At 39.3% G+C, this 16095-nt stretch overlaps 1 protein-coding gene across 4 annotated transcripts in view; it reads right to left on the bottom strand.

Annotated features, from left to right (window-relative positions):
* Positions 1-10611: 10611 nt before the first annotated feature.
* Positions 10612-16095, bottom strand: part of MXI1 (MAX interactor 1, dimerization protein) — a 101999-nt gene continuing 96515 nt past the window's right edge. For all 4 annotated transcript variants that reach the window (XM_072622045.1, XM_072622051.1, XM_072622058.1 and 1 more), the window contains 2 exons: positions 15737-15908; positions 10612-13178 (listed from right to left, as the gene is read on the bottom strand). In XM_072622045.1, the coding sequence (XP_072478146.1) occupies positions 13015-13178; positions 15737-15908 (336 nt within the window). In that variant the 3' untranslated portion in view covers positions 10612-13014. The remainder of the gene's footprint in view (positions 13179-15736; positions 15909-16095) is intronic.

The following is a 16095-nucleotide window of genomic DNA, read 5'->3' as shown; positions in this document are numbered from 1 at the left end:
TTTTGTGTTATGTTCTGATAGTAGTGTTCCCTTAAATATCTGTATTACCAGTTTCTACTTTTTTAGCATTTGGGAAATGAACTTTTTAAGAGCTGAACTAATAATACCACTCCATAGTAGGTGCTGTATCTGTATCTATATTCCTGGACAATGCAAAGCTTAGGATCCTTACATTGTGAAGCCAGACCTGGAAAAGGCAGAGAGGAAAGAGAAATAGAAACAAAAGCCACTCTTAGAGATGGGGATTTTGTTTATCCAGTTATTTGTAGCCTTTTGTCTTTATTGCAAGAGCAATGAATGCAGATAATCAGGAATACCTAAGGAGATTGAGCCTCTATCTAAAAGGGGTTAAACCTTGGGCAGCAGCCCCAGCCCCAAAAGGGTGCTGTGTTGTGAGGGAATTTTTCTAAGTTCTGTATCAAGTAGCCACTTGTTCTACAGAGTCTTGGAGTTCCTTCCTCAAAGCAGGTCAAGTTCTGAGCTAAAAAACTGTAATGAGAGAGAAGACAACTGATTCATCTGCTTTTTTATCTGTCAGTCCTTTGAAGACTGCCATGTGCTACTATGAGGCAGTTTTGTGGTACAATGGATAGGGCACGGAGACTTATAAAGGGGCCTACGCTCAGGAAGACCTAAGCTCAAATCCAGCCTCAGACACTCACTGCCTCACTAAGTCACTTAACCCCTCTTTGCCTCAATTTCTTCATGTCTTGGGGAGATAATCATGGCACCTATCTCAGGATTGTTGTGAGGATCAAATCAAATAGTATTTCTAAAGCAGGTTCTTAATAAATGCTTAGTCCCTTCCCTGCCTCCGCTGCTGTAGCTGTATCTTAGGGGCTATGTGTGTTCTATGGCATCTGGTACATGGTACATTTTAGTCAATATTACTGTCAGATCTAGGGACCTGGCTGGAGGTAAGAGGATCATAGGATCCTAAATGTAGAACTGAAGGCAACCTCAGAGGATATCCAGTCCAATCTCCTCATTTTACAGAAAATGAAATGAGCCCAGAGAAGGTCATACTGTCTTCAGAGCTGGAATTTAAGCCTAAGGCCTGACTTCACAGCCACACTGGATGAACTATGTAAGATGAGGACATGGATAGGAGCAGCAGTGCCCGCACCAGTGCTGTCTCTCACTTCTTAATCTGCACCAGATTTTTGTCAGTGCAGATCTTGAGTAGAGAGTTGCTTTTCCCTTTGTGAACCATGGGAACCAAAAATAGTGAGGAAAACTTGTGGAGACATAGGCAGGGACTTTCTCACAAATCCGGTCTCTGATTTCTGCTTTTGATCATGCCTAGGTCTTTTGCCCAAGTATCCATACTCATCAGCTTCCTCCCCATTTCAGTGATTCTGACCCATTTAAGTCACTCAAACCCCTATTACTCATTTTCACTGCCTCATCCTTTGTTCCCCTTCCCATCAATCCATCCGTCACAATGTCCTGCCCCAAAGCTAACCACTTTCACCACCCCTCTTTAGAATGTGTTCCATAGATAACAAATTTGTTTTCATCTTGAATCTTTTCCATTCCCTTCTATCTAGCTCTCACTGAGACCTGGTTTACTCCCTGGCCATCCTTTCTGGCACTGACCACTTAAACCCATTTCCCCCAGCTCATCGGTCTAGGCAGAATTGAAATAGTCCTTGTTCTTCCCATTGCAATACCTGAGCTTTCTTCCTGTCACCATCATTCAATAGTCTTTCCTTGGAAGTTCACTCAAAGTGAGGTTCACTGTATTTGGGGCAGCTAACTAACAGTGGGTAGAATGCCAGATGTAGAGTCAGAAAGACTCATCTTCCTGGGTTCAAATTTGGCCTCAGATGCTTACTAGCTGTGTGACCTTGGGGAAGTCACTTCACCTTGTTTGTATCAGTTCCTCTATTGTAAAATGAGAGAAGGAAAAGTACCTTTGCCCAAAAATACCCCAATTGGGGTCAATGGCCATGACCAAAAAGCAACTGAACAATATTTCTGCCAACCAATCAAAATTCTGGTAGTTATTGTCTACTGTGACCTCCAGGATACTCCCTTTCCTCATTGAGTTTAGTGCCTGGTTCACAATCTTCTTTCCCTCCTAATCCCTGCCCTTCTGCTAGAGGACTTCAACATGTATAATGAAGCTTCCTCAAATACCCTAACCTCTCAGTTCTCAGCCTATTTCCCACATGACATCCCACCTCAGTCACACAGAAAGGTGGTTATGCCTTTGATCTTGTCATTGTCCACGGATGCCCCAATTCAACGTTCATTAACTCAATTCTCTTACCTGATTATAATGGCATTCCATCTCTTCCTTTGCCTTGAAACAAATCCTTGTCCTTCATCCACACTGTGACATGACCTCAGTGAGAGAACCTCTCAGTTCCCTTCTAGGCCATCTTCCCTACACTAGCTGCACTATCCTTTCCGGATCTTGACCTCTTGGTGAATTCTACTCTACACTGCCCTCTTGAGTCCCCTGCCTCCTATCACCAGTCTTTCCCTGCCAAGCCTCAGCCTTGGTTCACTCCCACCATCCACTGCTTTCCCTCATATACATGTGTTATTGAATGAAGTTTTGAGAAAAATCACAGAACTATATCAAAGGGATCCACTAAAATATGTTACATTATCTGAATGGGCCTTTGCTGCTAGGCAATCCTTCTATACCTCCCTAATTGAGTATCCCAGTGGTTGTTCCAATCTTTTCATCCCATCTTCAGTCTCCCATGGCTCCTACTTCCACCCTTTCAGCTGAGAACTTTGTTTCATATTTTCCTGAAAAAAGAGTTGAAACCATTTACTGAAAGCATCCTCTTCTCATCTCCCAGATGCCTTCTGCTACTCTTCCTCTCTCTCACTTCTTTTCCAAAGCTAACCCCTCTTCATACAGAAGTGATCCTATTCATTTGTCTTCTCCAAGAGATTGCTGCCTCTATCACTTTTCCACTCCCACTTATCTTCAGTCTCTCATCCACTGGTTGCATCCTTACTGCCTGCAAACAAAAACTCAAAACCCATCCTCAAAAAACCCACTTGATCCATCTATTCCTGCTATTGTCCCACGTCTCTCCCTCCATGTGGCTAAACTTGAAAAGGCCGTCCATGGTGCTTCCACTTTCTCTCCTCTCACTTGCAACTCTACAGTTTAGTTTCCAACCTCCTTCAATGAAGACCATTCTCTTTGAAGTCAACTGACCCTTTAATTGCCAAATCTAATGACCTTTTATTAATCATCTTTTACCTCTGCATTCTCTGATACTTGCAGTCATGCTATTCTTGATATTTTCTTCTAAGTTTCTATGATTATATCCTGGTTCTCCCTTTTCCTATCTGACCCCTTTTCAGTCTCCTTTGATGGATTTTCCTCCCATGTCATGGTCACTAACAGGTTTCCCACAAAGCTATATATATGTATATATAACAGGTTTCCCACAAAGCTATCTCTCTCTCTCTCTCTCTCTCTCTCTCTCTCTCTCTCTCTCTCTATATATATATATATATATATATATATGTAATTTCCCTTGCAGATCACTTACCATGGATTCTATTGGAGTCTCTATGCAAATGATTTTCAAATCTAACCCTAATCTGTCTCCTAACCTCCAGTATCACTTCTCCAACTTCTTATTGAGTATCTTGAACTGTATATCCTGTAGACATCTTACTCAACATATCCGAACCTGAACTCATTATCTTTTTCCCATTCCCTCTTCTCTAACTTTGCTTTACTGTTGTGGGTACCAACATCTTCCCAGTCCTAGTCACAACCTAGACATGACACCTGGGCCCTTCACTCATTCCTCACATCCAGGCTGTTGGCAATGCCTGTCAAGCTTACCTTTGCAACATCTGTCATATGTCCCCTTCTATCTTCTGATGTTGCCACCACCCTGGTGCGCTCTCATTACCTCCCACTTGAATTATGCTGGTTGATCTGCTGGCCACAAGTCTCCACTTCAGTCCATTCTCCATTTAGCTGCCAAAGTGATCATCTTCAGAATCAAATATAAAATCTTCTGTTTGGCATTCAAAGCCCTTCATAACTTTCTCCCTCCTCAATACCTTTCCAGTATACCTTGTACCCCAACATATACTTAGCGATCCAGTGACCCATCCTCCTTGCTCTTCCTTGAACAAAACATGGCATCTCCCAACTCCAGGCTTTTTCACTAGCTGTCCCCAACGCATGGAATGCTCTCCCTCTTCATCTCCATTTCCTGGCATCCTTCATGTTCCAAATAAAAGCCTATCTTCTTTGGGAGGCCTTTCCCAATCCCTCGTAATTCTAGTGCCTTCCCTCTGCTGATTATTTCATATTTACTCTGTATATAGCTTATTTATACATAATTATTTGCATGTTGTCTCTTTCACTTGGTTGTGAGCTTCTAGAAGATGAAGATTATCTTTTCCCTTTTTTTGTATCCCCAGCCCTTAAGACAATGCCTGGCACATAAATGTTTATTAACTTAAATAATTTACTGACTTTTTCACCCTTTTCCCAGACCCTCACCCCTCTTTATCACTTTATTTGTTTTACATTCTCTTCTGCCCACATCCTTAATAGGTGTCCTATGGGTACAAGGACCATAGATAATAATTTAAATATTTGGTCCCATTTGAAAATCATAAAAATGCAGTTTGGCATGTGTCCTGATACCTAGTTCAGAAATGATGATTAACGTGCCCTTTAATAAAGAAAGTTGAGAAGGCAAGAAAATCATGAATCCAAAAGGAAGAGAATCTCTTGCTCATTTCTGTATTTTCAGCTATTGTCGAACAAGGTCATTCTTCCTTCCTTCCCTTAAATTCTGCACCAGCTTTGGGTGAATTTCCATATCTAGTTGTACATATCCATCCTCTGTAACTGGGAAGGAAAACTCCTATGATGTTTAGCCCCTTTTTCATGTTCTCAAGTTTAAAACAAAGTCAGGGTTTAAAAGGAATGAAAGTTTTGATCTTCTGGAATTCTCTTGTTAAGTAGGAGGTCTATTATTCAATAAAATTTTCAGAGAAACATGGGAAGACTTCTATGAACTGAGGCAGAAGGACGAAAGCAGAACTAAGAAAACGATATACATGATTGTAATAATATAAATGCATACGAAGAAAAGCTGAAAGCTATATAATTTTAGTGACTTGGCAATGGCAAAGAGATGAAATGCACTTCTCTCCTTTCTAGGAAGAGGGTAATGAATATAGGATATTGCATGTGCCATCAGATGCAGGGCAGGGATTGTCTTTTGTCCCTTTTTCTATCCACTGTCTTTAGCACGGTGCCTGACTGCAGGAGGTGCTTAACAAATGTTTATTGATTGCCTATCCTTTAAATCGCAATTGAAATGTTCTCTACAAAGCCTTCCCTTAACCCTCTATTTGATAATAGCCATCCGTCTAGGTCATACACCACTTTTGTTATCATGTGTGGCAGGCACTTAATATTTTTTAATTTAAATAATACACTATTATTGTGTATTTTAGCTATCCAGATAGGCTTATTGAAGAACAGAACTCCAGTATGCCCAAGAACTCCAAAAGAGTAAAACCTTTTAACCCTCACTTACTAGCCTATAAGCTCTATGAGGACAGGATTTGTCTCTTAACAAAATTTTGTCTCTTTCCCAATGCCCAGTACATTGCTTTTAATACAGTAGGTGCTGAAAAATGTGTGCTGAACTTAAGCAAATTGAATAGAGAATGCAGGGAGAAGATACTACAGGGCAGATGAAAGAAGAGGAACTTGCAATGGAAAATGAACAGACAGGTAAGAAGAGAACAGACGGGGACTGTCACTAAAACCAGAGGAGGGGAGAATAATGAGACCAAGGCCACAAGAAGATCAAGTGCTGCAGAAAGATGAAGAAAAATACAGAGGCAGCCTTGCTCTCTAGGGTCTTTTCTAGCTCTGTCATTTTATGTGTCAGAATATTTGCATCATTACAGTGACAATTCTGCCATTAGCTTGTCTAATTTTTATAGTTCCAAGTTACAAGAATGCTGCACTGTCATGTATATAGCATAATTTTGGTTTCATGAAATTCTTTAGTAACCCTATGGTCAAGGAGCTAGAGTACTCCATTTTTAGAGATTTTTAGAGATATTTGAAGTATGAGATTTTGCAATGGGACACAAATAGCCAACTCTTAGCTATGAAAAATTTATATGGATTTGTAAGCCAGTTAATTTATTCAAATCAAAATAGTGTTTCAAATCTAATTCTATATTTCTGGATAAGAGCACATTTGTATTTGGAGGAAAAAAAAACCCAACCACTTATTAGCAGCAATTCTCACAGCTAAACACTATAAACAGATTCCATAGATTGACTATTGTAGTGTTTTCTCCTTATTATGCTTGCCCAATTTCTTAAATACTTGTTTGAACACCTCTTCTATTGACATTATACTCCAATGTGTCATTCTGATGAGGAGCTGACCCTAGATTATCAAAGGTTATGTCAGCAAAGCACAGGCTGTAATCAGTGAAAACTGGAAAGTCTTTTGAATATAGGCCCAATGATGCACTATCTAGTCTGCCATCGGAAGACCAACCAAACTTGAAGAGATCTATCACTAGATTTGTGTGTTCTGAATTCCACTGAAGCTCCAAAATTGAAATACTGAACATTTACTATATACCTAGAATTATTTTTCAAATTTAAAATTTACTTTAAAATTATTTTTAAAGACTTATAATCTTAAAAATGATGGATATTGAGAAAAACATTAAAATATGTAAAAGTAAAGCTCTCTCTATATATGCAAGTAAATGGAAGAAAAATGCCTTGGAGATAAAACTATTCTTTTCAGATCTTTTCAGAAGGTTTTTTTTGGCAATCTATATATTGGTATTTTCCCAGAAGGAAAAAAGACAAGATTCCAACTTCCCAAAATGACCTGACTTTTACCATTTTTTATGACTATTGTAAACTCTGATCAGTTCTTTAAGGGAGTCAAGTAACTAGTCTAATTCTATTACAAATGTATATCACACTATGAAGCAACCAATTAATATAAATGAATTTTCAAGTTCAATGTGAAAGGTAAACACTGTTGGTTGGCATCCAGTAGTTTCCTGTTGTAAGTGAAGCTGAATTTTTACAACAAAAGAGATTAAGAGAATGGCATGCAGAATATTTAATACTGTGGTTTTAAGAAACTAAATCCAGCCATTTAATCCCCTAATCTGACATTTTTATAGTTCATATATTAATATCTTTTTTATCTTTTTAAAAGACTTCCAAACTCTTCTGAGAGATTCAGCAGCCTATACTTTACTAAGGATATTTTATGGACTTTCTTGTTCTTGAGGCAAGGACTGTTACATTTGTCTTTAAATCACCAGCACATAGCTTGGTACCTAGCACACAGTAGGTGTTACTAAAGGTCTGCTGACTGCTGAGATCCAAGTAATGAAAGGAAGTCTAGATTTAAGGAAGGCTGAGCAATTTGGAGTTCTTATAGTCAGTCAGTCATCTTTTACTGTATCTTCACAAGAAAGTTGATATTTGTAATTATCACTGGTAAAGTAGCACAGGTTCCTAGGCTCACAGCTGCTGGCAGGGATTTCCACAAAAGCATCTATCTAATTTTGTGATTGAGGTAGATGTCAAAAATAGTGTTAAAGCAGCTAGAATATCAGACAGTCTCTCCCTTCATTTTTCACTTTCTAATTCCCTGGCAAACTACCTTCACTAAACATCACATCAACTAGGTGCATTTTTTTTTAAATAAGACTAAAACAAACTCAGGCAAATCCCTGGAAATCCATAACTTGTAATCACTTTCCCTATCAGTCAACCAAAAAGACCAGGGAGAAGCAACTACTGCTTGATTGGTGGAGGCAGGTTCTTTATTTCAAAGGCTGCTATCTAAGCTCCTTTACCTAATGGTCTCCCACCCCCTTTTTCTCTGCTTGGTAAAGGTGATATACTCCTCTTCCTCTCTCCAATAACTCCATCTTCCTCTTCCCCTCCAGCCCTGAGACCTGGAACTGACCTCATCAGGATGCAATGCATTTCTGAGCAAAGAAAGAAGCCAGGCTTGGAAGGGACAGTTTCCACATACTATAAGACTACAGCCAGGCTAGCTTGAGATAGTAATTACTGCCTTGTCCATTGCTCTGAAGCAAAAGGCAGCAGCAGGTACTTATTCAGTCTCCTTGCCTGGAGTGTTTTCTTTTTCCAGAAGGACTGTCAGATTTATTTGACCTACCTTTCAGTTGGCAGGATGGATGAAGCTACCACAGATGTCACAACGGAGCCTCAGTGAAGCTGCTGACTTAGAAACAAGCCAGTCCTCAAGATAGCTATCTTCAGATACAGTTTTAATCATCACTGCTGTATTTTAAGGAATTTTAAAATGACAAGTAGGTTGAAATAATATATTCACAAAAGGTGTAATTGAAAACATGTAAGAAAATAAATTCAACAGCCGAAAGTTGTCCTGGAAATGAAGCTTTGTTTAGGCTCCCCCATAGAGACTAATAGCCTGATGAAGAAATAACAGGAAGTAGCTGTCAGTACTTTAAAGAGCCCTTTCCCAAGAAAGCCAAGAGTGACAAAGCAATTATACCACTAATTTAAGTCTAACGTATGCAAACAGCACCATATCTAGAGAATTTTTTAAAAACCAGTTTCAAAATCGCTGCCACAAGAAATTTGTAATCAGAATCTGATTACTGTAGACTAGAGCTGGACCAGTAACATTATTTCAACAAAGACTCATATCCACATGCCGTAGCTCACATTTAACAGGAGTCAAACACCCAGTCCCACACCTCAGATTTAAAAGGACTCAATACCCAATTTCATAAGAAAATCCATTCCTTAGTAGACCATTTTTATGCTGTACAGGTACCAGGCTGGCAACTCTAAGGAAGCTAGCTTTTCTTTTCTTGGCAATTTAAATTTATTTCAATAAAATCTCAAGAATTCTCAAAAGCCCTGATACAATCTAAAGACTCCATGGTACTTCCTATATAGTCTTCATCCAAAATTCCACTCATTTGGTAGCCAATGTACCTCTACTAGATGGTTCAACTATTTAGAATGTTAACAGCTCCCATTATGAAACAATATATTGAGATTTGACATTGAATTTGTAGGCCACCGTCAGAAATATTTAACAAACGCACTTGGTTAATGGGCAGAAATGCCACTGATGTACAAAATCCTCTTCTTGTGGCCTCAGTTTAGGCCTTTCACAGAAAATTAGAAATGAAATCACACTGTGACTCATCTGCCTTGTATTTGTTTTTTAGGAATCAATTTGTCATAGGATTTTGTTAAAATGAATTCTAGTCTGATACCTCATTGTGATGTGAAAATGACTCTACATTATTAGATGCTATGACACCTAAGCACATGCTTTGTTTGGCAAGTCAGCAGACCGGTAAAATGTTGAGATTGGGCCAGTAACAGACTGTATCTATTGTCTAAGATCGGCCTAGCTAAGTTCAGAGAGGCTTATTGTGGAAAGTTGGCCACCAGGTGATATGTGGTTTTGGGGGCAAGGGGGTGTTGGTGAAGACTCATATGCTCAAAGTGTTTGGGACTATCTGAACTATTTGAACACTATCAGTAAAGGAAGTACGCTGATAAAATCATGGATTTTTTTTGAAGAACTCCTAGAGGGAAACAATAATTTACTGCATCCAAGACCTGGACTTGAAACAAAGCTGAAGCCTATTCTCTGCTGTTCAATAGCAAGAAGGAGATGGGAAGAGAGAAATATTTGGAATCCAGGTGTTCTGCATCTGCTCCCTTCCACTTTCATATTCTTGCAAGCTCCTGGAAGTGCTTATGCTTTGTTTTGGTGTGGGTACTTTTGGAATTTAGTGTAATTTTACTTTAGGCACTTGAGATGCCTAAGGTAATGTAAGGGCTATACTAGATAAGCAACTGCCACTTAACTGGTTAAGGGATAATTGCTTTGCATTCAGGAAGAAATAATCCAGAACTGTTTTCTCCTTTTTATTAAATTCCAGTGATGAAAAATACAAATGATTATAGTAGATATTAGTTTCATAGACAGGGACTGGCACTATGGAAAGCACTTCCACAGAAAGAACCCTTGCATAGAACTGGTTTAAGTGAATGAACACCATACTGTTTCTATTTGTGGAAATTTGTCACAAGATCTGTCAGCCTTCTTTCATGTTATCATAATGGGACATCACCTATACAGAGATATGTCCTTGTGCAGGGATCTGGGATGGCCCGAGTCTGGTGGATTTGAAAGGGCTAAAGATATGGTCATCACTAAAGGCCTCCCTAGGAAGCAAGTTGGAAAACAGATAATAAGCATAGCATGACAGACGGGCTTGTGCCTGACCTGAAGCAGTTAAGGTTATCGGATACGTTAAACCATTTCATGTCTGGTTGTGTGGTGTTCTATTATCAGTCAGTCGGTCTGGGTACTTATGTAAACTCCAGGTCTGGAAACAACAATGATAATTCAAATGGCCATTAATCCCTGACTTCTATATACAATAACAGCACATGCATATTTAGGAGGAAAGTGAACAAGAGGAAGAAGCAATCTGTCAATGTCTATCAAAGAAAAGAGTGCTTTCCAGAGATTTATCTTCACAGAGAAACATGGTACAAAAAGCACTCAGATATTCTTCATTAACAATTTTATTTCGTACAATTAATTTCACTTTTGAATCTTCAAAGTTGATTTGTCTTTTTAAAAAATTAATACTTTTTTCTCATCATACATTTTTCCCCCCAAAAGGGAAATAACCCAGGGAGGGGAGTTGTCTGGGGCAGCTGAAATCCATAGTGTACATTCCCAACAAAAGTCTTCCAGGCTCACCATTTTGTGACAGCAACTGAAGAAGACGTGACAAGATGGGGGCATCTCAAACTCACCTGAATAATGTCACACACATCAAACCTGGGCTAAGTGACTCATCTCGGGCCCACAGAAATAGCTAAGGAAGTTTAGCCAATAGCTCCAATTGAATTTCTATGCTAGTAAACACAGCCATCAAATTGTGCCTCTCAGAAAAGACAGAAATAAGCAAATACAGAGCAAGAATGAGATTAATAATAAAACCAGAAATACTTCATCTGGGCCACAGCAACATATTTGTTTTGTCACATTTTTCCTTGAAGTTTCTGGTGCCTGAAGTAGCATATTATAATAATGGAATTCTAGTTTTCAAAACATGCAGTTGCTTTTTTTTAGTATTCAAACAAAAATCTACTTTAAGAATTTTGCAAGAATTTCTTCCACTCAGATATATCACATAATCAAGGTAAGATATTTTTGGAGGCACAGAAGAGTACAAGAAGAACGAGTATATCCTAAGGCCTTACGTATGGACAAGAGGGCAAAACACAACACGTTTCATACTTAGGAGCGGCGGATGTTGTTAAAGTGTTACTTATACAGGGTAATCTAACATTAACACACAACTCAACTGCACTGCTAAATAAGGTGGTCTTTATTTCTTTGTTTTTTCTTGCCCAGCCCTACCTAAAACATAAAATAAATCTACAGGACTGAAATTAACAACCCATTAAAATCAGCAATAAGTTATGAAAATCATAAAGTAATTCTTTTAGTAATTAAGGGTAGTTAAATTACTTAAGGTATACAAAGTTCAAACAATGTCAGCATTGAGGCTGCCACAAAGGCTTCAAGGGGAGATGTAGGGAGGGGCAAAGAAGAAACAGGGGAGAGAGAGGAGGGTGACGGGGTAACTTTTGTGGTCTGCAAGACAAGGGGGACACAAGACATCAAAGTGCAGGCTAAAAATTTCTCCTTGAAGAAAACAACATTGCTGATAATATTTGATACGAGCAATAGCACCTGCACGACGGGACTGTGAGGACAGGGAGGGAGAGAGACTGCCCGGGAGGGAAGTGGAGGCAGAGTTTTACATGAGACAAGTGCTTAACTTAACTATGTTAACTATGACAGTGTAGGTACCGATGGTTAAAAGCTGGTCAAGGGGAATGATTCTAAAAAGAAACTAAAAACATTAGCTCTGACCTTTTTTTCTACCTAGCCCCGACCTCATTCGTTTTGTGCACTATAAAGAGTGAGGTGTGAGGTGTTTGATCATTATCAAATGCTGCATCAAAATAGATGATTTTTTTCCCATGTGTTTTTCCACTATAAAAGACATCTATGTTTCTTATGGACAAGCTTTAAAAAGATGTCAGTTTGGTTTTTCAACACATACAAACATTTATCAAAATTGGAAATAAAAACACTGCCGTGGCTCAGACCTGGGCCCGCTTATGCTGTGGGCACAACTCTTCAGGCCCACGCAGACATGGAGGCATGTGGAGCTCGAGCCTTCCTATCCCCAATCCAGACCCAAATGGGCTCCCTTTGGTCACCCAGGGTGGGCTAGTGAGCTGGCCCCTCTGGGGCCCTAGTGCTAACAATGCGGGAAGAAGAGAACTTGCTTTAGCATGGAGTCCAACAGAAAGCTGAGCTGCATGATGATCCCTTTCAATAGGCTTCACGGGAGTCTCTCCTTTTGCAGGGCATGAAATGAGCTTTAAAAAAAGAATTGATCATCCACAGGCTTCATGATAAGCTGTCCCGGGCTGAGCTACAATAGCTCTCAGTTACACAAAATTAATGCCTGATTGCTTTACTCTTTCATTACTAAGGGTTGGTTTGATTTTTTTTTTTGTAGGATCATAAAGCTCAAGAAGGGCCCAAAGCCCAGTCCTTAATTGTGTCCATTCAATGCAGTGTGAGCAAACTGGAAAAGAAGAGAGAGGGTTGAATCTCCAATGTCCTCTTTCAAATCAATCAAATCAAATCAAGGACATGTCACATGAATTCTCTGCTGCCATTAGAAATTATGATTTTTTGCAATAGGAATAACAATATGTTGGTTCTCCTAGGGGAGGTCTACTTATAGATAGGCCTGTTGGACCCTTTTGTTCAAGTATAATTTTTGAAAGAGGAGACTGCATGATGAACCCAATTTAAGAAACTGGGTTGGCTTGGCCCAATGAATAATTTGCCCTGCACTGTTTTGTCATGCTGGATTCTAGGAGGTAAATGAGAGTTTGACACTGGCACTGGAATAACCTTCATCGCTCCCAATACTCTGCAGGCTGCTGTGATCGTCAATGTCACTGATGCTGGTGGTGCTGATATTGTCCACTTCTCCATGGGAGAACTCTGTGCTTTCAACATCCACTTCAATCTCCTCTGGCAAAGGGGAAAACGAAAGAAGACTGTTAATATTTGTCAGTGTGTGTATGTAACTTTAAGAAGGAAGGAGCTGAGAGGAAAAGCAATTGCTTTTTTGGGCACTAAACAACTGTTACATAATAAGCTTATTATCAGTGATCTCTCTGAAAAGCAGAAGGGGTGAAAGTGGAGTGACATCAGGGGATATTTTTGCAAAGAAGAATGTCCAGGATACAGTGGTGGTCTCAATTTAGGGAGCAAGTTACTAAATCCTTTGACGCCAGCACGTCTGGACCTCCCACCAAAAGTACTTAGTCTATTTGGGAATTAGTGCTTAATATTAAAAAATCCCAACCCCAACTGGTTAAACGACATCTGTTTTGCATCACACTAGAAACTAATTCTCAGTGTTGTTTATTAATCAGTTTTGCCTTGAGGGAAAAAAAAGTATAAACTTAAGTAAACATAGGCTAATGGGAAAATATATTCAACCAGACTACTGGTGGCAGCAGTCCCAAGGGGGTACCACTAACTACCAACATTTAATTTAACATAATGATGTTTGCATCTAGGCAAGAATCCACATTCAATTCAATTCAACAAGGCATGGGCTAAATCTATCATATAATTAACATGGATTACATTAATCATATAATAAATGGGGGATAGATGCTCAAAATATGATAGAGTAAAAAAAAGCCCCCCAAACCCACTAGACTTTGAAAAGACTTGTGTTCAAATTAAGCTGTACTGTTTCCTAGCTTTGTAATGATAGGAATTCAATTAACTTCTGTGAGCCTGAGTTAGTGCTTGTATCAAACTGTCAGAATTATTCATGCCCTCAATGAGATAATATCCATAAGGCACTCTGAGATGGGATCACGAAAATTAAATTATATCTACTACTGTATCTACTATTACTTGAAATTAAGCGACTAAGGATTTAATCATCATTTAGGATCACTGTATTATAGTTTATAGCAAAATCTCCATTTTAGTGGTATTTCTTGTAGTCGGATGGAAATTTCTACCCAAACAAACAAACACTCATGACAACAAAGCCTATGTACATAAATATCTGCAGTCAGTCCAAAAGCTAAATTGGTGTATGTTCATGTGCTTGCATAAATAAGCATACGCAGAAAAGAAATGTATTTGAAAAAAAGATATTTCCAATTTTTTTAAAAAGGCTTATACCCAGCCAAAGTAAATTTATTTTTATTATATCTTTCCTCCAACAAATAAACCCAAGCCTTGAAGTCTTGTAGTTGGCACCAATTTCATAGATTACAAAAGTCACAACCACAGAAGGAAAAATGGAATTCTGACTGCTGAGTCCAAGGGGTTAGAATGAAATGAGTTTCACAAGGATTTGTTGCTTTAAAAGTTTGGGAGGTTTACTTCTAAAATGTAGCCAGCTGTCTAAACAAGCTACACAGCATAGCTCTTTGCCACATCCATAGTACTTCTGATGCTGCTTACTCAGCATTCTCTGATTCAACCCAATTCAATAAGCACCATTTGTTATGCACTCACCATGAGCGCATGTCACATGTCACAGTACTGGGTGCTGGGGAGACAAAAGACAGAAGAAGAAACCACAGTAGGGGGCTTTTGCCTCAAGGAACTTACAACCTGTTAGCTATAAAATTCTAAAGAACAGTACACATGCTTAGCTTATGCTTCATAAAGAGGACTGCCTCTAAGGAGATTATCCAGGAGGTTATGTTGAACAGAACCATGTTAGAAATTAATTCTTCCCTTCACTGGAAAAAGAAAAATTCAAAGGGCAGCTAACTGGGACCTACCTTATAGAGCTGTTGTGAGTCTCCAATGAGATAATTTTGTAGGTGTTTAGCTTAATGCTTGGCACATAGTAAGTACTTAATAAATGATTTCTACTTTCCCCTTTCCCTATGAAGTCAATAAAAGTTCCTCTTAGGAGGAAAGAAGATTGCTGAGTAAGAACAGGGTGCTACACATACACTATGTACTCAGCAAAATTTTTGATGACGAAGATAAGGATGAAAAACATGATTTGCCTCTTGGCTATAAGGTTCCTTGAGGAATTACAGAATTGCACACAGAGCTTAGGACTGGAAGGGGTCTTAAGAAATCATCTGGCCTAGCCCTTTACCTTGGGTCATGTTTTTACAGATACAAGTACTCAAGTATGGGATCTTTTCACTCACTCTAACGTCTTCTCCAGAAAGTGGCATTCTTTCTTCTCCTGCCATTATACCCAATGGCGGAGCCTGGGAGTCAGTGAGCCCCAGAATCTCTAGGACCTAATAGTGCTCACCTCAGGGGTAAGCCTGTTTTTTTTCAACAGAGCATGGAAGAAAGCCTGGGAGGAGAGGAGACACAGCGGACTGGCAGGTCACCCCTCACAACTCCAAAAAAGTATCCTTGGATATCGATGACAAAAGGCAGCTACATGGAGTACTTTTTCTTGATTGTTTTTAAGGAAATCACTAAGGTTTACATCTTTGCTGAGAAACAGCTCTGGACTCTCCCAGCTTTTGCTTGGGAGCAGAGAAGGTCATGTTGTGTTTGGGGGGCCACAGTCTGCCTACCTCGCTCCGAATCAGAACGATCTGAAGAGATGGTAGAGCCAACGCTGTCCATTCGTATTCGTTCCATCTCCTGCGGACCTTGCAGCTGTTCCAGCCGTCGCTTTAAAAATCTCTGTTCTCGTTCCAGGTTTTCAAGCTGGTGCTGACTCTTTCTCTCAGCTTCTTCAAGTTTCTAAGATGATAAAACATTGTTTATTTATGTTTGTGCACAGAACGTCAACAAATAATGGTACTTTCTGATCTCCTACCTAGCATCTACAAGGAATTCTTCTAAGGAAGGAAGAGGGAAAACAGAGCTTTTTTCCCTGCCTTTTCATCATATCCTTTGATCTCTCACTAATTTTGGGTGTGCAGTGAAT

This window comes from Notamacropus eugenii, chromosome 1, assembly GCF_028372415.1.
Source record: "Notamacropus eugenii isolate mMacEug1 chromosome 1, mMacEug1.pri_v2, whole genome shotgun sequence".
In the NCBI taxonomy this organism is placed as follows: domain Eukaryota; kingdom Metazoa; phylum Chordata; class Mammalia; order Diprotodontia; family Macropodidae; genus Notamacropus; species Notamacropus eugenii.
This window is presented reverse-complemented; position numbering and strand designations above follow the sequence as displayed.